The sequence below is a fragment of the Melanerpes formicivorus genome, unplaced genomic scaffold (assembly GCF_026170545.1).
Source record: "Melanerpes formicivorus ecotype bairdi unplaced genomic scaffold, bMelFor1.0.p_v2 SCAF_7, whole genome shotgun sequence".
Classification (NCBI taxonomy): domain Eukaryota; kingdom Metazoa; phylum Chordata; class Aves; order Piciformes; family Picidae; genus Melanerpes; species Melanerpes formicivorus.
Window position 1 is genome coordinate 13,147,622 of NW_027142359.1, and position 24,684 is coordinate 13,172,305.

Sequence of the window (24,684 nt, forward strand, 5' to 3'; positions counted from 1 at the left end):
AAATCTTCAAGGCACAAGCAAATTGTCCACCCAAAATCAAAATACTGGGGTTTATAGTCTTGGAAGTCAAAAATTGATCCAGGCAGACACCTTTGTAAATGAAGAAACCCCAGCATAATCTCCAGGTAAAGTACAGGCAAGTGGTGTGACAGGCAGTAGCTGGTCAGCTGGAGAGATCCCTGCCTGTGGTGCTAAACAGAATGGTTTCATTGCTTTCCTTACTGTAGGGCAAACTGTTGTCTCTTTTTCTGGGTTTAGGAGATGAGTTTTCTCAGGATTATTACCAAATGAAACTGCTATAGTGAGCTCCAGTTGTAGAGTAAGACTTCCTTTGTAGAGTAATAGAAAAGCTAAAGTGTCTAATTCTTACTGCTGTTGAAGGGCAATGCATGTATGCTTTGATCTGCCCCCATGGTTTATGTTCATCTTCTGAAAGCTGTTATTTTACTGACAGTTGAAAGCCCTACCCTAACTGAAGCCTTTGCTTCAGACGTGTGTGTACAGCTATTTTGAGGGTGGCACTGGGGGAAAGTTCCAGCGCTGTCCTTCATAAGACAAACACGTTTTAAGTTTGACGGCTGTGGTTCAGATTTGCAAAGCCTCAGCCATGTCGTTATCATCCTAGTATTTATAATCCCTCTGACAGTTAGGCTCTAGGGTGGCAGACACAAGTGCGATAGGGGAGAAGAAAAGTTCTGCACTGGAGACCTTGCAGCTGAACATGTAGCAAACAAGTTATCCTTAAGCAGGAAAAGGAATGCAGTAAAATGCAATAAATTCGTGCTTCTGCCTCTGCAAAGTTTCCAGAGAAAGGCGCTGCCTTACAGCGAGTGTGCTCTGTCTGGCTATCTGGCACTAGCTCGGTTCCGCTCCATGAGCTCCCTGTCACATTACTATTATTAGTTGATTGCTCTCCGTGTGCCATAAAACGACTTCGGACCCGACCACCGCAGGTATAAAACTCGCCGCTGTCAGGGCATGAACCAGCGGCGGCGCAGCGCTCTGAGTGGGACCGCGCTTCTAGCCAGCTCCGCTTTGGGGCCAGGAGGCGAGCGCGGAGGTTTGCGGAGCCAGTGGTGCGGGTAAGTGCGGGTAATAACGAGTCCCCGCGGCGGCGGGACCCAGCCCTTACCCGAGGCTGTGATTGCGGAACATGTGGCTGTGAAAGCACAGGGATATGTGGCTGTGAAAGCACAGGGATGCCACCGCCTCAGTCGAGGGCAGGGCGATAGGGAGCGCGCAGCAGAGGCTGCGGGATCGGGGGCTCCCCCTCGCTTGCGCTGGCAGCAGTCGCGAAGCCCTCTCCCTGCCCTGCGGCAGTAACGGCACGGCCAGGAGGACGCTAACCGGGAGCCGGCCTCCTCCCCCGTCGTTATTTATAGCTCCTTGGTGCTTCCAGCCCAAAATAAGCCTGTTGGCGCGGGCGGCTGTGCGCTCGGGGGGGGCGGGGGGTGACGGCGCGGACGGGTTGTGGCCCCCGCCGAGGCTAGGGGTCGGCGTGCCGAGCCGCGCTGCAAGGCTGGGGCCAGAGCCCAGGCGAGGCGGGACGGGACGGGCCGACACAGCTGCTGCGGCGCGGGGCTCGCCTGGAATGCGGGTGCTGGCCGCACGTCGCGACTTTTATGGAAACTTGCAGCGGCGGAGCGGCGGCCGCAGCCAAGGGGCGCTCCGCAGCCGCCAGCCCGCCCTCCAGGACCTCGCCGAGCCGCAGCGGCGGGGCAGCGTTCACAGGTAAGAGTGGCTCCGCCGGCCGCGGGGGCGAGAGCGGGCTGCGGCCAGCTCCCCAACCCCGCATCGCTCCTAGCCGCGCACAGCCCGGCCCGCCGGAGCCGCGCTGCTTCCCAGCTCCCTCGTCGTGCGGTGGGGCGCAGGCGGCTGCCTACCCGCTGCCCCTCAGCCGGACCAGCTGCGGAAGCGGAATCTTCTTCCGCCGCCGAGGAGCCTGCTCCGTTGGCCTCGGTTTCACAGCCACGGCGGCCAATTCCCCCCTGGGGTGGCAGGGCCGAGCAGCAGCCCGGGGCTCTGTGGGGAGATGCAGCTCCTTCGCAGCGCGGTCCCGGCGAACAGGGCGCGGTGGGCAAGGGCGGCAGTCAAGCCCCTCGGTTGGGGTGGCAGCCAGCGGGACGGGAGCCTGAGGGTGGTAAGGGGTTAAGAGGTAAACGGGTATGTCGAGCGACGCTTCCAGCGGCCACCAGCGCTGCCTCCTTGCGCGCAACGGACCCTCATCGTGCGGGCAGGGGTAGGAGTCGGTGGCTGCTCTGCCACGGGTGCGACTCTTAGCTGACTTAAATGTAAATGAATGCAGGCAGGACTTGCGCCGCCGGCAGTCCCGCCGAGTCCCTCCGGCCTTAGCGCTTCCCCCTCGCCCCCAAAGAGGCGGCCCAGGGCAAGCTGGAGCCAGCACAGGCAGCCGGGCGGATTTGGTGCTGGCGTGAGGCGCGGCGTGTGCGTGGAGGTGCGATGTCAGCCCACCTCGTTGCGGTATGCCTTTAGTAAAAGTTATTTAGAAATCCCTTACGTCCATAAACCATGTCTCTACATAAAGAAGTTCGGGTTTGTTAGTGTGGTTTTCAGCAAGGGCACGCTGAGTGCGTTTGGAATTCAGCAGCATCTTGCATGATGACTGTAAGGCAGAGTGGCTCGAAAGAAAATATTTGGCTTCTGAGACAGATGATAAAATATTTATTATTTCGTTTGTTTTAGGTGAATGAGAGCTTCTGCTAGCACAATAAACATCTGTGGGGAAAAAAAACAGCAACTTGGTGTTTTGCAAATTAAGTAGTGACATGCTAGAAAATGTAGTAGTATTAACTTTAAGGTCTTAAGAGACTCCTAGAAAAAAAATGTCTAATTAAATGAAATAGTAAGATAATAGTCTTCTAAGAGGGCCAACTGTATTAAGAAACATGAGAGCATGGCTCTCTCATGTAGAAGCAGAGTCTGGTGAAGTAAAAGAACTGGGTAAATGGTTTGAAGCATACCTAAGAAATACCTTCTCTAATTGCTTTTGGAATACTTTAAATGAGTTGTTTCCTCAGTGAAAGGAATCTGACCATTTTTTGCTGTACTTGGATGTTCAGCTTTGAAAGTCCTTTGGCAAGGAACATGGTGAGCTCTCTGGAAGCTAGTTGTGGGAAAAGGGAGGTGAAGGTTCATGGCAATGGAAGAGCAATTGAGGAAGCAATAGTGCTGCTTTTCTGTGCACTGATGGCAGCCATACCTGCTTAGATGAAGCTGTTATGCGTAATCTGTTTTTTACAGGCATCAGCACTACCAGCAGAGTAGGGTTGGTCAAGTGGAAGCAGCAATTTATCTCCAGGATGCTAGGAGATCTCTCCTTTATGGCAGAGGCATAGCAGGGGCTTAGTGATGACTGTGGTGTTTCAGCTTGACTGTGAGGATTTCAGAGAAGAGGCATATAGGCTGTGTCCTGTCAGAAGGGAAGAAGCAAATTGGTGTAGTGCTCCATCTTCAGTATTTTATCTCACATTTCAGTATCCTGATCTCTGAAGTCCTATCAGTGAAGTCAACAGGCATTGAGTTTGAATGGTACTGTTTCTCTTCAGCTGCTGTTATACAGCAAGGAATGAAGGAACTACAGCATGGGTAAAATAAGTTGATTTTTCTCCTGGGGACTTGGTTTGCAATTTACTGCTGCCCAGGATTAGGATGAGAAGATATCTTGGAACATGAAATCATGGGCCAGAAGATCTCAGCAGGGTTTCCTCCATAATAGAATAGTCCCTCAGGCCCACCTGCTTTTGCTCTGAAGCCTATGTACCCCATAGTAGTATCTGAAAAGAGTAAGGAATTAACAGGCAGACTTCTTCTAGAGAGAAAGGTGATTTTATTTTTTTAACACAGTAGTTTGACTGCGTTGCACTGTCAAATTGAGAGTATTTGTTACTAGTTAAATAAACAGGCATAGACAATATGCTTTATAATAAATACAGTTTCATATCTGCAAGGACTACTCATAATATGAGACTCAATAAATGTTGAGGTACAATTCAAAGATTGAGGAAAAGCTTGTTTGTGAAGTTGAACTGTCTGGGTCTATTGTCAGTAAGTATCTTGTCTTTAGTTATAGAGACTTAAGGAAACAGAAATAAAAGGAAGTAAGTTTGTGTTTTACAGAACGTGAAGTTTAGTCAGCTGGTATTCATTGTCGCAACTCATTGGCTTCAGTGGAGCTGATGGTTTATGCCAGTTCAGGATTTTCCCTTATGTGTGGTCATTTTAGTACCTACTTTAGTATCTGGAATTTAGTACATGGACTGGTAGAGTCACTGCAGACAAGTTGCAGTGGGGACATAGAGGGTGAACATCATTCTCTTTTCCCTCCTCTTTCCAGTTTTGTTTAATATTTTGTTGAAGTATTTTAACACCATGGACTGTGTTTTCTTCTCCTAAGTGCTTTGGCTGCAAGTAGTGAGTTTCCAACTCTCACAATATGGTTTTCTTATATAATGGAGTCTTCCCTGCAAGTGGATCACAAAGAGGAGACAGATGGCAAATGTAACTTAGACTGTACTGTGAAGGGCTTATTTATAACTCACAGTAGCCACAGGACAGCAGGGGGGCTCCTGAAAGGGGAACACCCACATGGGAACTAGACTTTTTCAACAGTCCTGTCTTCGTACTCCTACTGTAAAGAGAAGTGCTGAGTTTAGAAGAATACTGGTGTTTTTCTGTGTCTTATGTGAGGATGCTAATCACACCACTGAAAATCAAGATTGTTTCATGTTTTCAAATGAAGGGGAATTTTATTATTTCTGGAAGATTTTTTTAACTTATTAAAGCTGCACAACCTGTTTTTGTCAGGGCTCTGGCTCCCTTTCAGAAATGGAAATTAATTCCGTTTAAGGAGATGGATTTGGGGACTTGTGAGCCATCAAACCTTCTATGCCCTTTTAATGGTTTTCTTTGTTAACTTTATTTTGCCTAAAGTAAGATTTTAGGGAGTCTGCATAAAAAGTTATGGCCATAACAAAGTGAGACCTCCCTGAGGTGACAGCTTACCCATTTACAGCAAATAGGATGCTTGAAAACAGTTTATTTGGCTTGTTTGTTTTGCAGAGTATTTCTAACCTATTGCTTAGTTTCCTGTGCATTATTTGGTTTGTATTAAATTTTGTCTTGAAAACTTCTTAGAATCACTCTCTGCATTACAGCCAGTCAATTCATTCTAGTAATGGCATTTTCTCTTCCATTCAGAGCTATTGGTCATAGGATAGAGGCTGAATTTCTCTTCTAGGAAAAATCTCAGTGCAGACCTCCTTTGAAAGTGGAACTGCAGTTTAGTACTTTCAGTTACAAACATTTCAACAGCAGACTAACATTTCCTGTGATATTTTCTTTAATCATAGAAAAGGTAAAGTGTGGAGAGGGGAAAAAAGATTAGTATCAGGTCAATGCTGGAGTGATGAGATTGGATAAGCAAAGAAAAGCCTAGCAACAAGCTGGATTAATTTTTTGATCATGGTTATGTTCAACCTTATAGTCTGGAATTTTTCTGAATTGAAAGGTTCAGTGAGCTTTTTCTGAGATATGTTGATCTTGATAAGTAAAATATGAGACTGAACCCAAGATTGGGAAGCTTCAGAATAGGAGGACACATCTCTCTTGAAGTACATACATAAGCAGACTCTTCTTTCCTCAAAGACGAAGCATTACTTGTATCAGATGAACTCGGGGGGAACATTCTTAGTACAAAACAAGTGTGTGTACATATATATACACATATATAGAATGTAAAGATAAAACCAGTTTATCTCTAAGGGGAATTAGCAGGTCAAGCTGTCTTGAGTTGGGAAATTTATTACCACTTATTTTGTGCAAAGCTATTGGCTGATGATGAAGGCACTGTTCTTCCATGATTTGTTGGTACCAGGAATTCATGACTTAAGTCATCTTGGTGTCCACAGCAGCAATTCATTGTCTGTGTGGATCCTTTTCTAGTGAACCAGCAGATACGAAGGAGCATCAGTCCACTGTTGTTCCTGAAGCAGTGGTCACTGTCTCTCACACTCAAGGCAAAACTCAAGGAGTGCTGCCTTTTTTTTTTTTTTCCTTAAAGATTCTGGATTGACTTTCTTGGAAATTACTCTTGTGCCTTGAGGGGTGCTGGAGGCAGAAGCCTGCTGCTGTTCCTGCTCAAGGTTTAGTTGCCACAGATAGGAATGAAAGTGCAAATATGGGTGGTATCATGTTTAGTAATGCCCCACTGCTTTATATCCATATCTTTTAGCATCAAAGTTAGAGGTAGGATGACTTGCAGATACAACATGTCTTAGAGCCAGCTGGCTAACCTTCAAGTGTATTAAGAGCTAGTGATGCCAAAGAACTGGAAAGAAGCCTAAAGTAATAGTAGATATGGCAGTATTCCAAGTGGAAGAATTGTGTCTACCATATTGAAGGTCCACAGCCTGTTGGCCTGGCACATTTTTGGAAGTTCAGACAGCAGGAATTTGGAAAATATTTCTTCCAACATTTGTGCCTTTAAAGGAAATCTCATTTTGTTTGTTTGAGGGTAGGTCTTGCTGCCGACACTGTCACAGGGATTCACACAATTAGAGCTGTCAGAAAGGTTCAAGACAAAGTTGATCCAAAAGCTAAATAAACTGTTCTCAGGCTCATGAGCATAGTCTTCTTCCTACACTCAATTACACCTAACAAATTAGACTTTGAAATAATCAGTTTTCAAATTAATTTGAGATAAAGAATATGTTTCTGTGAAGGTTAGCAGTAATCTTCACTTGAGGTGTTCAAGTGAAATGGAGTTCCCTGTGAAAGATTGTCTTTGGGATTGCTTCAGTCCTGGCTATCTCCCAGGCTGCTTCAGTGCATGAATTGTACCAGTGCATGACTTTGCTTTGTTTTCTGATGGGTTCATGTAATAAACCTTTCACTCAGTTTCTGTAATGTAAGTGCAAGGCTAAAGGATATCAGCCACAAGAAGAGATGAAGAAATCAGCAAAGTAGCAAAAAAGTAAGAGGACTTCTCTATGATTTGCTTAGAAAAAAAAAAAGGAAGTTAACAAATTTTAATTAGTTTTATATCCACACTGATCACAATAGGGATTTTATTTACATGCATGGAGTAAGCTAAAACTTCCAAAGATGTGCAAACCCAACAAATGCACATTAAAACCTATAAGGACCTTGAGACCACAAGAATGCAACTGAAGTTACCTGGCTTTCCAGGCACAACAAAATGTTAGAATGCTATTGCTAATTTGGAAGGCTTAATAGGAACTAACACTTTGTAATTCTATGTTCATGTGTTCATGAGTGACAAACTGAAATGCCTTGGATTCCTATCAGTTAAAAGTATTTGTCAATTACGATTTGGGGGGAAATTACTTTCCATGCTTAATTGCTGAAAAGAAATACCCAAGTGTTCTGTAGAACATCTCTGTTGAAGCTGAACTTGAAGAGTTGTGAATTTGTAAACTGAGCAGATTGGTAGCTAAATGTTCGTTTCCTATGTTGCTACTGCTTCAATTTGGTAAAGCATCTGAAAAGTATCTAAGAATCTCATTCAATCTGTGTAGCTACAGCAGCACCAGTGAGCACTGATGATGTTGGTCTATTTTTTAAGAGTTTATATGGAAACTTTTAATGTTTATTACTTTTAACACCACATAAAAATTCCCATAGTTGTGTTTTCAATGAGGAATTAGAGAACTTGAAGGCTGAGAACTAGTAACAACTTTTCAGTATCACAAAATGCCCTGACCTCAGTTCCTCTAAATCACAAGTGAGAAGTCCCTTCTAGTAGTAAGCTACTTCTGGCCTTTTTACTTTGAGTGTGTCTGCACCATACTTGGCATACTGAGTTTTTAGGCTTGTCTGTGACTCAGGGCATTGGTACCATACAGACAACAGTGGCACTGAAGTTGTGTCCTGATTTCCTTCCTCCCCTGAGCTCTGATGAAGTTGATGATTGTAAAGAGAAGGAACTGAAAAAACTAAAAAGCTTGCCCTGAACCTGAAGTACATTTCTGTTGGGCTTCTAACAAATACTGTGTACTTTAACATCTGTAGTCTTTTCTTTCCTTAAAAAATGTGGTGTGACTTCCTGCCCATAATTAAATTAGAGAAATGCTTTCTCTAAGGTATGTATGTGGCTTTCCTAAATAATTTCAGAGTTATTAGCACTAGTTATTCCTAGAATAGCCCTAGGAGAAAGGAAGGCATTATTTTGTATTCCCATACTGGGTGAAGAGCTGAGAGAGATGCCAGCTTGGCTGAGACTGAAGCAAGAGCATTCACTCAGGAAGGAGATCCAGCTGCATCTTGAGCATGCAGGTAGGTCCCCCAGCCACCAGGACATGTTTCTTCCTGTCAGCCTTATAAAGGTGAAGCAGCATCTCCTGGAGGATGTGAGGTTTTAGCACGCTGCAAACTTCATGCAGCCTCAGCTCAGTGGAGTGGTGCAGAGCACATTCCTTTCTGCTAGCTGAGAAAAACAGGTTTGCAGCACACCAGCCAGGGCAACCAGAGCCTGGATCCAAGTTTTGGCTGTGTATTTTTTCTTTTAGTTTTTTTTTTAATTCTTGTTTAAATGGAAATTAAACCCCAGTATCTAGGGCTATATTGAGGAGTTATGAGTATGAATAGTGAATCATAAGCTTGTTCTCTTAATTACTCTTGCATACTTAGAACTTATTCATGTGTTCAAGAGCCTCAAAGGACCAAATGAAATTGTGATACGTTGATTTGAGCCTATGCAAACTTACTTACAGGAAGATGGTTAAAGCATCATTTAAAAGGAAAGAAAGGAATATAACTACAACTGTTTCTTGCAGGTAGAAACTGAAAGCAATCTTAAACATACCAGGTGCAGAGCACAATACAGTAGCCATGAATGACATTGCACAGAAAACTGAGGTATGTACCAATTTTGATGTAATCAACGGAACACTGTGATTTTCAACTGATGCTTGCAAAAAGAGTAATTTCAAACAATTGTTACTTGTTTGAATTACTATACAGGATGTCTGCTGATAGTGCTGCTATTTTAATACAATAGGACACGTGAAAGTAGCTTAAGAAAACTGATTTCATAGAATCTGGGAAATATTTTCTTACTAATGATACAAACAACATGAAGGAGGAAAGCAAAATAAAAGTAACAAAATACAAAGAAACTTTACATGTTGGAAGGGAAATTCAGAACAAAATTCACATCTAAATCTACAATGTAAATATTAAGCTACTTGAAATATTACTTCTCTGGAGACTCAGGAACAAAAACTATTGGTTTAGGTTGGAAATGTGAAACATTGAATGTTTTCAGCCATTTTTTCCAGCATTTCTGTAGTCATCACAGTAAAAACAGAGGAAACTTCCCAGTACTGAAAAGTGGGAACATCTCTTACTGATTGGACACACAGAGTAAGCATTGGCAAGGAAGTGTCCATTATCTGTGTTGATACCAGGGTCCTGCAAGTCGAGTGGAGCTGGGAGTTTTAAATGTTAAAAAGTGTGTAAATTAATGGAATTTTTAAATGAACATATAATGTTATTTAAAACCCATGTAAGGCTGTTAAAGTGCTAAAGAAGAAAGCATGCATATTGTATTATAAGTCTATGTCTTTGCATCTGTTTTAAATGTTAGGGGTAGAGAGGCTCTTTGGTGACTGCTTATGATTGAAAGCAGCAATATATATTTGTGTCTCTTTTTTTAAAGCTGTAATATTGTAAAATGTACATATAGTTCATATTCGTTGTTACATAGCTATTCATTACAATTACTTAATGTCTCAAGTGTAATACCATGCTAGATGGTGTTTTGTATATTTTATTATTTCTTACTAACTATGAACCAATATAAGGATGCTTAATCGATGATGGCTAGTGGCACAGAGTTCATAATCCCAAATGCATTTCTGTTTTACGTTCTTACATTCTTTCTAATCCAATCTATCAGAATATTTCTGTTCATCTGTTCAACTTTCTTTTTCTTATCTTCATTTCTTCTTTATCTTCACCAAGATTCTGCTCTCTTCATCTAAACCCGTCCAAAAATCCTATGTGCCCAAGCTTCACAAGGGTGATGTAAAGGATAAATTTGAAGCTATGCAGAAAGCAAGGGAAGAAAGAAATCAAAGGAGATCTAGAGATGAAAAGCAAAGAAGAAAAGAACAATATGTTAGAGAGAGAGAATGGAACAGGAGGAAGCAGGAGGTTATTTTCTTTGCAAATATTTCATGTTATTTCAATATTTAATACTGTATGTGAAAATCTTTTCACATTATTTTAAGACAACAATATGAGAATTTCTTTTAAGGGATAAAGAGAGTTTACTTTCTGTGTTTCATCAACCAGATGAAAGAATTGCTTGGATCTGATGAAGATGATGAAGCAAAATCATCCAAAGTAGAAAAAGGTTACGTTCCAAAGCTAATAGGTAAGAGACTGAAAAGACCACATCATTTGCTAGGTAAGTATTGGATGCAAGCACTGGACTCTATTCCATGTTCACAGGAACAGTTAAAGGCAAGTTTGCAGAAATGGAGAAACAAAGGCAAGAAGAAGAAAGGAAAAGAACAGAAGAAGAAAGGAAGCGCAGAATTGAACAAGACATGATTGAGAAAAGAAAAATTCAAAGAGAACTGGCAAAAAAAGCACAGGAGGTATGTTCATCTGGTCACAGCAGTCAGGATGTGATTGTAAACAATACAAGAAAAACATTTTGTATTGATAGTAGAGAAATACATGGGAGATGCTCCATGGGATGGAAGTGGGGAATAACGTTCAGAGAATCTTCACTTCTTTACAGCAATTTTTTAAAGTGCTAAACCTGGGTTATAGATGAAACCATGAAGGCATAAACCTGCCTGCAATGTGAATCAGGCACAGATTTTGGTGTCATATGCATGCAAGAGTTTACAGAATATAGTAAACTAATTTTAAAATGTTTCTAATTCTTACCCACCCTTACTTAAGATAATTTTTGTTTATAGAGTAGAGAATACAGTTCAGTGATAGGTCAACTAAGGTAAGCAAGAAGAAACAAGAAAATGCCATTGGCAGGCAAAAATGAGAGGATATTAATGCATTAAAAAATTGAAAATTCTGACTATCCAGATTATGTTTTATTTCTGTGCCACTTTGTGAATCTTTAATGCACATACACATATGTGTGCATATATATATACACACAGATGTGAACAGATTCCAATTTTGTTGATGCCAATAAAGCAAATTTTGTCTTTCACACAGTGTTGCATTGGGATATCATAGTTAATTCCTTTTTAAAGTTTCCATCAGTGCTGCAAATACTGCAGTGAGAGGGAATATCTTCATGATAAATAGCAGTTAATTTAGGTTTGCTTTTGTTGTAAGAAAATGGTGCTGTGAGAGGACGCAGTTTTCAACAAAGGACATGGATGTAATTTTCTACTAAGACCTTTTTAACATCAGTGAAACTGTATGTTTCCATGGAAATGTATTTATCAGATACTTAATCTACTCTGGAAGGCATCTACATATGATGTAGAATTTTACAAAGTATGGTAGTTCTAGACAAGTAACATGTGAAGACACTGTATGAAGCAAATACAGCATTTGGATTTTTGCAGGAGTAGAGGGGAAGACAGTGCCACTTGAATCAGAAATAATCAATGGTCTTGCTTTAGCTTTTTTGTTTTTACACGACTCTGGAATGCTTAAGTGAACAATGACTGTAATAAAAAGCTCTTGGTTCATCACTGAAGTGTTAAAAATGCTTTAGCATACTTTCTGTATGATGTTTTATTCCCGCTTCCTCAACCAGCTAACCTACCTGAATTATTCCAGCAAAGGGTCGATCGTTACCATCTCTGTGAATTTAAGTGCTACAAACATATCACTGCTAAAAAAAAAAAAACAGAAAAAAAGGTTAAAAAAAAAATTTCCAGTTGTTTGCAAATCTAAGGCAAAGAGCCAAAGTAATGTAATCATATGAAATTCTCATTTAATAGATTGATGACTTTAACAATACGGGAACTGAATCAGCAGCTGAGGTAATCAGATTTTTTTAAAGAAATGTTCACCTATGTTTTTATTCACTTTGTTTTGTTACTGTAATTTGGGCTGGGAGATCTTAGAGAACAGTACACAAATACCTAAATAAAATCCAACTATGGAGCTATGCATTTTTTAAAGTGCACAGAACTATATGTATGTCTGCACAGGAAGACAATTTCTTTGTTTGAAATAGAGTCTGAGTCTGCACTGTGAAAACTTCGTTACTAGCTAAAACCATAAAAAAATGTGAACGTTCAAAGCCACCGGCATGATCTGAGCTATACTTGCAATGATATTCTAAGTCATCTGGCTTTGGAAAGTATCATGTTAAAAGCTCTTTGCCTTAAACTTGAAATTGAAAGGGGATTTTGTCAATATACTTACGTTTGAACACCTTACTCCCTTAACTTTCTTGAGAAAACTTCACTAATTTACTATATGGGTTTGCATTTTATGTCTTGCAAGTAACTTAAAAAAAAAAACAACCTAGGTCCAAAGCTCGTGTTCCCTTTCACTAACACACACAAGAAATTCACATTCCAACTAAAATTTCAGAAAGAAAAAAAGTAACAGCCACCAAAACCCATTAGTTTTAAATCATTTGACAGTATCCTGTTAATCATGGTACTTGGGGGTGGGGGGAAAAAAAAAGTAAAAAGGTATTTTGGCAAGTCTTGAAAATAGCTTTGAAACAGCACCATCCTTCAATAAAATTACTTTGCCTGATAAATTACATACTGCTGTATAGCACTACTAAGCTCACTGCAACTGCAGTATATGCTTTGCATAGCACATGCAAGTTGCTATGTATTCAAAATTTCACCTGTTCTGCTCCAAACCTTAACTATTTGTAACTACAGTTAATGAAAATATGTCAAGAAATTAAGGACTTTGCCATAAGCTATGCTTAAAATATAATTCAGTCTTAATGTTCTCCAGTTATTACAAGGAACCTAGTGACTGCCACAGGTACATGGGTTTATTCCTGTGGTTAATAATCAGTCCAAGTAATTATTTTGGAAGCTTTGGTGCTACACAGGTGAAGGCAGTAGTTTGGCTAAGAAATAATCTATCTAGAAGTCAGGCTTTATAAAAATATAATAAATATCTTTTTGGACAGGAAGGGGATGATTCACTGCTAGTTACAGTAGTGCCTGTGAAACCGGCCAAAACACCTGGGAAGATGAAACTAAACTTTGAGAACTCTGGAAAGGAGAGAGCAGAACAAAGAGAGAGACATGATGAAGAAACCAAGGAACAAAACCAATTCCTTAAGGAAACCAACTGCCTTTCATTTGTCATGGTAAACCACTCATCTAAAATACTTCAGATACAAACACCTATTATTTAAGATACAACCCTTTAACTTTTCTTACACAGGGTGAAAATGAAGGCAACAGAACACAAGAGCCTCTCTCTTCTGGTAAGCTGAAAGTAACGTTTGAAGAACTTGAAAGGCAAAGACAGGAAAATCAAAGGCGGCAAGCAGAGGAAGAAGCAAGACAGCGTTTAGAACAGGAGAAACGTGCCTTTGAAGAAGCTAGACAGCAAATGGTAAATACAAGTTTCATTCATGGTGCTACAGAATTTTCACATAGGATGTTTTTACATTCTTTCCTGTATCTGACACTTTTTTCGTATTCCTTAACTATATTTCATGTTGTTAAGAGTCTGAAAATTCATTTTTAAATATGTATTTTTGACCTTATCTCTAAGCCAGTAATTATGCTTTAGATACTGTTTCAGTAAAACCAGCAGTCTTTGTAGGTTTTCTATCTACACTTTGTAGCACCTCAACCTGTAAGTCCTCAAGAAGATTAGTTGTCCCTTTTGTGCTTAAATAGTGCTTCAGATGTTTCAGTAACCAGTTTTTGATTAAAACATTCTGTAGTAAGAGAATGTTATTTCTTATTCTCATATTTATTTATAAATATGATAGATGAATGTGTCAATTGCAGCTTTCCTCTTAGGGGCAAAGGGAAGTAAGACACATCAGCTCTCTTGTATGTGTGGACATAAACAATATACTAAAATTTACTAGATTAAGCCCCCTATTTTCAGAAGTGTAGCTTACAATTTTGTATTACTCATAAAACTGCCTCCATGTGTTCTTTATCATAAGACAGATATTTTAGATCCGCTCTAAGCAGTCCTCACTATAGTTTAGTCTTTTGATCAGACTAAAGGAATCATACACTTTGTATTAACGTAAGTTGTACCAAGTAGTTTAGTTCTTCATTTATTCACTTTACCATACTCCACTTCCAAAGGCATTTTTTAAGTTCTGTATTTAAATACCTTCATGTGTGCTAGTTCACATACAAAAAATGTTAGTTCACATACAAGAAATGATACTTTAATCTTCCATGAAATCTTTGAAAACATAATTTCTAGGAATTTGCTAATTTTAACAGAGTATAAATGAACATTTCTTGGACAAACAAGATCACTAAATCAATGTATTTAAAAAATGTTCAAGAAACTTAAATTCTCCAGTTAAGAGAAAAGACCCTAACATAACAAACCAAACAACACAGAACCTCCACAAAGCTGAAACAGTGAAATTCCCAGCTGGTCCAATTTGGGAGGGTTATAGGTTAAAGCAGATACCCAAACTGTAGCTTACTCCTCCACTCCCACCTGTAGTAAATCTCTTAACCTTTCCACATCAGTAACCATGATGTTACATCAATAATGCATTTTCCCCTTTTTATTTGGAGATGGGCAGGGGATTGTACTGAAGAAGAGGGAAGAAAACGGAGAGAGAACTTCATGGAGTCACTAGCTGCTCTCGCTAAAGTTTTGTTCATATCTCCCATTAACCAAGTAATATAGTTAACAAGTTCACTACTTCAAAAGAAACTTGTATCATGCAGTTTGATCTGGTATCAGTGGTTGTCAAAATTTGAAGTAAGAAGTTTTCTTAAGGGAAGAGTTTGTCAGTTAATTTCTTTCAATTCTTTTTTTTTCTCTACGAATTCCAAATAAAGTATTTCTGCAGTTCCCTGTATTGGCTGCCACACATACCAGTGTTAGGGATGCTTGCAGTACACAGAAATCTGGATTGTCAAAACTCTGACAGTTCCCAGTCCATTCTCTCCATTAACAAATAAAGTACTCTGAGATGTCCTCTGCAGATGGTTTGTTCTTGTGTTGTTGATTGTAGTTTGCAAACCATAGGCTTCTCTTAGCAGGTAAGTGTTCACTGGACGCAAGCAATAGTGAAAAGATTGGAGTATCTCAATTCCCTTTCTTCAGTGATGATTAAATGTCTAAACAGAAAAGAAACAAAGACCTCAGTCTGGAGTAACAGCAAAATCTTAATTGATCTATTTTTGCTATAAAACTTTACAGTAATTTTTTAACTGCTAAGTGCACTGGTAAAAACAATTTATATGCACACAAAAAGGTTTGATGGTGTACAGGTCTATGAAAGTGAGGTAAAGAAAGCGAATAGGGAGCAATTTACAGTAAATGATCTAACTCTCTACTTAATTGCTCAGCCAAGGAACACATTGTTCCTTGAATTACACACTCAACAGTTTTTTAAAAATTACAGAAAGATACCAAAATACTAGGATACCAAAATACTCATCTTCCTTCCTCTGCCTAAAACCAAGATTAAAATGTTTCCTGTAAGAAACATTTATGTTCTATAAAGAATAATCTAAACATAAAGGTAAGTCCTTTCTATTTTTCTGTTCCACTTTCTCTGAAGATAAATGAAGGTAGCGATGAAGAATCTGAAAATTCAGTGAAAGAATTCCGTCCTGGTAAACTTAGACTTAGCTTTGAGGAGATAGAAAGACAGAGGAGAGAAGAAGAAAAGAGGAGAGCAGAAGAAGATGCAAGACGACGCATAGAAGAGGAGAAGAGAGCATTTGCTGAAGCAAGGAAAAACATGGTATGGCATTTTTATTTAGTATATAATTTAATTTTTACCTAAATCTTAAATGAACTGGGATGCAGCTCTTGGAAGAAGCTTTAAACACAGTTAGGAAAGCATGCTTCAACTCCTTCGTTAACTAGTTCACCTCACTACTTATGAGCAGGTAAAATAATCAAGTTTGGTTTATTAAAAATCATCACAGAACAATCCCCAAGCAAGCCTTGAATGGATTTTGAGTAGTTTAGTCAAAAGCAGGTATTGGGTATTAATTATGCTAGACACAAGAAACTTGGAAAGTAAAATGTTTTCACAAGGTGGGGTTTTTATTGTTGTTGTTGTTTTTGGAGAACAATTCTTTTTACTTCTCCAAGTTTATCTCTGTACTTTTACAGGGTGTAAACCAAACGGCTCGTGCCAGCTAGAGCCTAATTAGCGGCACATGAGAGAGTTTCACTCCAAGTACAAATTTTATAGTCATCTGTGGTCCTTTGGAAAGGAAAAATTAAAGCAGCTCTGGACTCAGCTAACTGCATTTCATTACTTGTCCAGGAGAAAAGTTGTTTGTGGCATGTATTCATTAGAACAGTTTATAATACGGAACTCCCTTATACAGGTTTCTGTGATATGCAATGACTTGTAAAATTGGAGTTAAGATTATAGTGAAGACAAACTTGTAGGTACCTAGGACTGACACTACCTGAAAGTGGAGAAAGGTGCCAGATTTCAGAGAGTGACAACAATATTAAAATAATTAGTATGGAGCTTGTCACTGTACTCTTCAGGCTTATCCCAACAACTTAAGATTCAGGAAATACAGTGTTAAATTACACAAACATCAACTAAGTATAGTTTGTTTCAAAAAGAAGGGCAATACATGCCATACAGAACTGTGGAACAACCACAGCTGACATATCTGGCAATGTCTTTCTACATTCCCCTCTGTGCTTTTATCAGGAAAGACTAACTGCATGCCTAATAACATTTTGTTTGTCACTCAAAGCAGTAAGTTGTGAGACAAACTACAACTTTGTATGACTACAGATACTGTCAGCAGTGCTCCCTTTGCCTAAAAACTGGGGCAAAGACAAGAACTGTATGCTGAGACTACCTAAAGAAACTACTATGTAAAATTATGTTTGATATTGTACTGGTAAGTAGTTACAGAAAGTAGTGTCCATAGCATCAAGGAGAGAAAATAGAAGCTAAAGCCACTAGGAAAAAGGAGGGGAAAAAAAAAAAGACATTAAAAAGTGCTACTGGGCTTTTGCCATTACAGTATTTATGAGAAGCCATCAGACAGCTAAAAGAAAGGAAATAAAATATGTGCTATCTTCTGATTTTTTCTGCCACAGTGTAACAAGAACCTAAGCTCAAGTGTCCAGGCAAGAAAACACTGATTGAACAGTTTAATCTATTAGATGCAGCACAAAAATCCATGGTTGCACTTCAACCACAGACAGTGAAGACATTCAGTAATGAGAAAAAAGTAACTGAAAAATGTGTTTTCAGCATGTACATATTTGAAAGTTTTGTGTTAACTAGCATCCTGAATTTACTATTTCTTAGAACAAAAAACACAAGCCTGTGCTTTCCCTGTTTTTTCACAGGTACACAAATGTAGCAGCAATGCAGATGTGCTTTCAAACATTTTAAGACCATATAGTCACCTCTTTCAGAAGCAGTAAACCCTCATATCCTGTTTTTTATTTAAGAATCTAGAAGCAGCTATTTTAAAACCTTTCAAGTTGGTTCTTTTGAGTTTAGTTTTGAAAGTATACACATACCAAATACTTTTGTGTCTGAAAACCACAAATGCCACCTCTTTTTCGGATCTCCTTATTTCAGATTTATTTGTGCTACTTTCACACTTCCATGCTTCCCATCATCATGATCACTTCCAGACAGAAGCATTTGTCTTTCATCCCTTTTCATTTCCATTATGCCTTTATGCATCTTTCCATTAGAGACTGCATAAAGAGCCTGTCTTAGCACAAAAAAAAAGCCATATTCCACTCTCAGACATTGTTTGCCCACTGAAATTGGCTTGACTGTGCTGCAAGCTAGGGTTGTTGCAGGACTGTTTCTCACTGCCATCTGTTCCCAGTTTACAGAAAAGAAAATCGTGGTCTCACTCTACAAAATATGGGTAAAATATTTACTGAACTAACCACAAGGGTTTGATACACCACACAATTCAGCTGATTTCCCACCCCATGTTTTATAATCAGGAATACATCGGTTTACTATCTTCTCATAACTTAGTGATTCACAAATACAGAGTATCCAACTGCTGGTTTTTGCTTATGTGCACAGCTTTCTGAAGTTTATACACTGATAAATGGAGAATGAATGCTTCTCTTAAATCACTTAGGTTCTGTATCTTCTTGAAGTGATGAGCACATTGACACATCGCAGGCAAGAGACTTACACATTTTTTTTTTTTGCTGATTTAGCTGTGGTTACCCTCCAGAAACTATGTGGCTATGCACTGATTTCATTAAAGGAAATAGTTTATAGCTTTGGTGTTTGACTCCAATTCTCCATTATCAGAATTGCAACAAATATGTTCATGTTATGCTAAACAAATAAAAAATGGAGGGAATGATGGGGCTGTAATCTAACTGTAAGCTTACTCAGAGGGAAAATCTGAAGGACAGCTATAGTGTATAACAGTATTTGAGTGGAGCTAGATAAAAAACGTACTTTAAGAGCTACGACCAAAAGGATATGAGCAAAAGAGATCAGTACAGTGGTAGCAAATAAAATGGCACAAACAGCAGTGAAAAGTGCAAGTTACAATGGCAGTAAGTAGCGATTAAAAGAAGTGTGCAAAAGAATCTCTATAAAAATACTCATTTTCTGTTCTCTTCTAAAGCTACTCAAAACACTTTCTGAAATGGAAGTTTTGCTTCTTTAATTCTTTCTGGTATTTGACTGATTATTACTCTTGGGAAAACCTACAATTTAAGGCACATTAGGCTCTTCAGTATTTGCCAAAAGGCTTTTCAAACTTGTTGATTAGTGCCAAAATGCCACCTCCCCACACAGCTCTAGGTCAGTGTCTGACCTCAAGTTTATGTAGAGACCATTCCTGTTACACAAACATGTATGGATTTTATCAAAAAGTAATTCAAAAATTTTCTTGTGTAACTCAGACTAACATGTACCTGGGCTTGTATTCTTCTAATGCTTTACTTCAAATTCAGTCTGATCGTGTAATTGTTCCTACACTTCCTGCATTTTGAATTAATGAAGAGTGCATTTCCTAGGCCTTAGCATCATCTTATGAATTAGTCTTCAAAATAAGCAAACTGTTCATGGATGACCATCAAAAGACCAACTCTATTGTGAACCCTGAGGACAGAAAAAGGAGGAGACCTTTATGCTTGGGTTGTACAAACCAATGAACTGTCAGTGTAACTTAGTATAATCCATGGGTGCACAAGAAGAGTTTCCTGTAGAAAATTCTATTAATTTACCCTTAATGGGGAACACTAGTATTGCTTAAGAAGGGGAATACAATTCAGTTTGCTTAGAAGCAGTGAACAGGAAATAACTTCTAGGTTCCAAGGCTGCATTTAGAGGACATCCTCCCCATGATCTTGAAAAATAATAAAAACCCTGCATTTTAATAAACATCACCACCTTCAGTAAGGAGCGGAAATCAAATACAATCCCCCTCTGCAAACACACTCCCTCTCCCAGAACATTCAATGAATATCCACACTTGTCATACCGCATCTTACTGTACTATGGCAGATGTGACAGAAAACTTGGCTCATTGGAAGTGTCTGAGAAATCCTGTGATTTCATCACACCTATCATTAATGCTCTGATTTTCCAACAGGTGCTGGATGATGAATCACCAGAAATGTTTAAAACAGTGTCCCAAGAATCTCTCATACCTGGTAAACTGGAAATTAATTTCGAGGAGTTGCTAAGACAAAAAATGGAAGAAGAAAAAAGACGCGCAGAAGAAGAGCGTAGGCAAAAGTTGGAAATGGAAAAGCAAGAATTTCAACAGCTGAGACAAGAAATGGGAGAGGTTTGTATATCAATGCGTATGGTAACACACTCAATAAAAGCGAAAGAGAATTTCAGTGAATTACTAAAATCTCACAGTTGAAGATTACAACTGAAGATTCTTTTAGAGGACATTTTAAATCAATACTGTCATGCGTTGTGCAGAGAGAATGGAGAATTTTACAAATATACTTTAAAAACATAATATTGCATATAGCAGGATACTTATCACTAGTCCACAAGGAAAAGGCTTCTATCCCTTACCACCCCTAAAGTAAATGGGTAATTCAAAATTGTAATGTTGTTTCAGTCAGTCCTACAGTAATACTAGAAAACAGTGTAGTATTTACAGCACTGGGAGAACAAAAAAAATGTAGATCCCAAATACAAATGCAGAAATTAATGTAGGGAAGAGCAAAACTCTTGCTTTTCCTTAATGCTGGGTTAACTAATTAGGAACAGCGGCCTCAACTGTATCAGTGGCCTCAGCATATCAAGGGTTTTTGAAGGTTGTCACGGCCAATATGAAAAGTGACACACAAAATTTGATTTGCATACCAAATACCTAAAACATCATGTTCATGAACTTCACACTTCAATTAGATTTGGTGGTGGGTGGCAATTCTTTCGTTATTCCATTTTTAGTGTTACATGACTATGTTTAAGTTTTGCTAAGTGAAACCAGAGCAAGTAATACAGGCTCTAGTTTGCAAACTTTGAAGGTCAATTTTGTATTGCATTGTGGGGAAGAATAGAGAGATGGGGACATCCAACTAAAATGCATACATGTCTTTACTGTCAGCCAGAGGCTGTAAAAGCAAGGAGTAAAATATCAACAATCACAGCTTCAGCTGTGGTTGGACTGCATGATCCAGCAGTGCCGTTTCTTTTCCAGTCATAGCATCCTAAGATTTTACTTCCTTTTTACCAAGTTAAAAAAAAAAAAAAGACAAAAAAACTCACCAAAACAAACAAAACCCCCAAAGAGCAGGAATTTGGTTTAACAATGTGGCTGTATTTTAGAAAATTCATAGCAATATTGCAAGTGAACCAGAGAGGTTAAATTACAGATCCAGGATAATGAGCTTTCTGTACTGCTAAGTGTCTGGTTTTCTGAGTCTGAATGGTGGTTTGTTAACAGCAATCTTTGGACAAAAGGCATGTTCAATCAAGGTGCGCAAAAACGTGTATCTAGTTCAGAGGCAATACAAATGCAGTAATCCTGTGAAAAGCAAGGGAAAAAAGTAAATTGGAAAAGGTCTCTGTGCTGATTTCAAGTAACTAAGAGAACTGTTAAGTGTATTAAGTTACTGCTATCTGGGGGGAGAAGAAGTAAAATAACTATGGCATTTTTGTATCTCCTATGTTTCTGTAATTTCTGAACAGCTGGAAGAAGAGTCTGAAACTTTTGAGCTGAGTAAAGAATATGAAGAATTAATAAAGCTAAAAAGAAGTGGTTCTATTCAGGCAAAGAACTTAAAAAGCAAGTTTGAAAAGATAGGACAATTGTCTCAAGAAGAAATACAGAAGAAGATTGAAGAAGAGCGAGCTAAAAGAAGAGCAATAGATGAAGAAATAAGAGAACGGGAAGCTGAACATTTTCAAGAAGTATGTTGTATTCTGTATATGTTAATACTATACTTAAATGAGACACTAGTGATGCAGGTGTGGGCAAAGTTTGCTATATTCTCAAAATTATTTCCCCCCTTCTGTCCTGTTCTCTCCTTTGGATAAACAAAGTCTCACCTCAGCATCCCAAAAGTAAACAGCACCATTTTATTATCAGTTGGCTGATCAGAGATCTGTTTTTCTGCTTAAAGCGCTTTATGTCATATCTTAACCTGAAACCTGCCAGCCTGAGGGTTTGAAATTCACATTTGAGAATGAATCTGTTAGTGATTACATTGTTTTTCCTTCTTAACTCAATTCATATGGTAGAGAATGAATTAGAGTTGAAAAAAGAAAAGGCCCCAAACAATACCATTTGTAGATCAAGTCTTTTTATCCTCTCTACTAATTTCCAGAGGTGGATGTCTATTTGTATTTGCTTCATAACGGAACCCTTTTACTTTTTTTAAGTGGGGTAAAAACAAGAAATGAAGCTACCCGTCTAACCAAAAAATCAACAGTATGCTTTGTGACACAAAACATCAGCATGAGCTTTCATGACATAATCTTGTGGCAGTCAGGGAACAACAGCAGCAGGCCAGATCTAAGCCTCATTCTGTTTCCTATCCACAGTCATCAGTCACTTCGGTATTAGCTCAAAGCATCTTCTTTTATTTTTGAGCTTTTAGTTTAATGACAGACACTCTGTTTCTGATAAAGTCAACCTGTATTAAGTGTTGAAGCTACGACAGCATAAAAGTCAAGTCACTAATGATTTACCATTGGGAGAAGACAGTATTGGACTTCTATATGGATATCAATCTTTAGAAGTATTTTTCTAACATTTTAGAAATTACTTTTGGAAGTATTTTGCCCTATCCCAGGGATAAACTACAAGACTTGATCTTAAACCCAACATTAAACAAACCTCTGAGAAAAACAGGACTGTAGGTGGCTTTACTCAGAGAAGAGCTACTAATATACAAAACTAGTTTTATTATCATACACATTAAATTCTTTCCCCCCCCCAAGGATGATGAGGTAGATGTGAAACCAGCCAAGAAATCTGAGGCTCCATTTACTCATAAAGTAAACATGAAGGCCCGTTTTGAGCAAATGGCAAGAGCCAGGGAGGAAGAGGAGCAGAGGAGAATTGAGGAACAGAAATTACTACGCATGCAGTTTGAACAGAAAGAAATTGATGCAGCATTACAGAAGGTAAGTTACAAAGTGTATTTTCTTCAATCTTAAGCGTTATTTAACTTAGTCTCCAAGCACCACTGATGGCAACACTGCCAGCAGTACAAAAGGCATACTATCCTTGGTTTAGTGGCTGTGAATTACTGCAATAATGTAAAATTGCTTTTGGTGTTTTCACGTACTAGAGTATGAGAAGCTGCAAATATCCTTTCAATAGCCTGTTTCACAGCCAAAATCAGGCATTGTTATCTGGTGAGGATAAGGTGGAATATTTCTTTCTTTCTCAGAAACAGGGTAACTTGTATCAAATATGTATCACTAACAGTCATTTTGCTATTGCTGCTTTTAAGTGTTCTAAGTTTATTTATCTTAAAACAGAAGAGGGAAGAGGAAGAAGAGGAGGAGGGAAGCATTATTAATGGTTCTACTTGTGAAGATGAGGAGGATCAAGCTCGATCTGGAGCTCCCTGGTTCAAGAAATCACTGAAAAACACATCAGTAGTTGATGGCGAGCCAGTGAGGTTTACAGTTAAAATTACTGGAGAACCAAAACCTGAAGTTACTTGGTGGTTTGAGGGGGAAATGTTGCAGGACTCTGAGGACTACCAATATATTGAAAGAGGAGAAACCTATTGCCTGTACTTGCCAGAAACCTTCCCAGAAGATGAAGGGGAATATATGTGTAAAGCAGTCAACAACAGAGGCACATCTGCTAGCACCTGTATTCTCACCATTGAAAGTAAGAGTTAGCATTTTAATTTGCTTTATTCTCACTCTCCTTGCATCTTTCCTATTACAGAAAGCTAATTATCTGTTTCTCTTAATCCTTTTATTTCCTAGCTGATGACTACTAATGCTCTACTTCATCTGGAATCTTTCTTCCCCTCAATACTTTCTTATTGCATCATCTCTTTCTCTCATGGGGCCAACTACAGAAAGCAAGGATATGCATTGATTTCTCATTCCTGCATCAGATAAGAATAGCCTTCAAATTGTGAAAGTGTCCAGGTTCCTTGCTCAGTACAAAAATCACTATTAAAGGCTAAAAAGGAATGAACGTACAAAAGGTCAACTAAAGGAAAAGCTGAATTGTAACAGTGCTCCCACATTTGAAGACCAACTGTTGCATAATAGTGTAAAGCTAAATACACAATCTGGAAACTTATGTAGCAGTGTACATCTGTTGGTGTATTTTGCATGAACACTAAGTATTTAAGATGTTTTACTTACTCCCAGAGGCATTGAACTGGCAAAAGGAAATACTGATATTCAAAATCCCCAGTGCACCATTTTTAAAGAATAAAAGATTACATAACTGCTCACTTCTGTTTTGTTAGAAGAGTAGTTTTAAACTGGGCTTGCATTTAAACTGTATGCTCATATCAACCTATGTAGCTGGTCATTCAAAAGGAAAAAACATCTCAGTAAGGCCCATAGTAGTCTTTATGGTACCAATGTTTACTTGTAAAACTTGTAATTTTTCACTGCTTAAATACTAGAGGAACATTTGGTGACAAAATATGAGCCTATCATAGCTAAGTTGGTACAAAGCAAGCTGTAAGAAAAATACTTTCAAGAAAGTGCCTAACTTCTAAATCTTTGTTCTGTTTTTATGAAATAAATTTACTGCTGCATCTCTAAACAGTGTACTATTTTTCTGCAAAACCTCTTGATACCAACACTGTTACTGGGCTTAGAACGTCTGAATCATTTGCTTTAAGCTTCTGTAGATGTAATTTTACAAACAATCATTGTATTTTAAATTCAAAATTACACGTGTAAGGCTTAACAAAGAGATGGTAAGCTGCAGCAAATCAGATTTATGCAGTCATTTCCAAAACAAATTTTCCTGTGGTTCAAGATGGTGACTCTTCTCTGTAAGTTAACTTACTGGATGTCACTTTTGCCTCAATGAGTACAAATTCAGAAGCGTCTTGGAAAAAAGG

The 24,684-nt window shown here is 38.8% G+C and overlaps 1 protein-coding gene across 9 annotated transcripts; it reads left to right on the top strand.

Annotated features, from left to right (window-relative positions):
* The first annotated feature begins 25 nt into the window (after window positions 1-25).
* NEXN (nexilin F-actin binding protein) lies at window positions 26-24,380 on the top strand. 9 transcript variants are annotated; one of them, XM_068141086.1, is made up of 14 exons: window positions 26-125; window positions 8,814-8,895; window positions 10,003-10,194; window positions 10,336-10,417; window positions 10,495-10,643; window positions 11,973-12,014; window positions 13,139-13,321; window positions 13,399-13,572; window positions 15,737-15,922; window positions 19,755-19,952; window positions 21,317-21,538; window positions 22,571-22,756; window positions 23,117-23,477; window positions 23,579-24,380. In XM_068141086.1, the coding sequence occupies exons 2-14, from the start codon at window positions 8,869-8,871 to the stop codon at window positions 23,590-23,592; spliced, it is 2,016 nt and encodes a 671-aa protein (XP_067997187.1). In that variant the 5' UTR covers window positions 26-125; window positions 8,814-8,868; the 3' UTR covers window positions 23,593-24,380. The 9 variants fall into 9 exon arrangements, with proteins under 9 accessions (XP_067997187.1, XP_067997186.1, XP_067997191.1 ...); XM_068141085.1 differs by lacking the exon at window positions 26-125 and adding an exon at window positions 920-1,082; XM_068141084.1 differs by lacking the exon at window positions 26-125 and adding an exon at window positions 1,485-1,731.
* The last annotated feature ends 304 nt before the right edge of the window (window positions 24,381-24,684 follow it).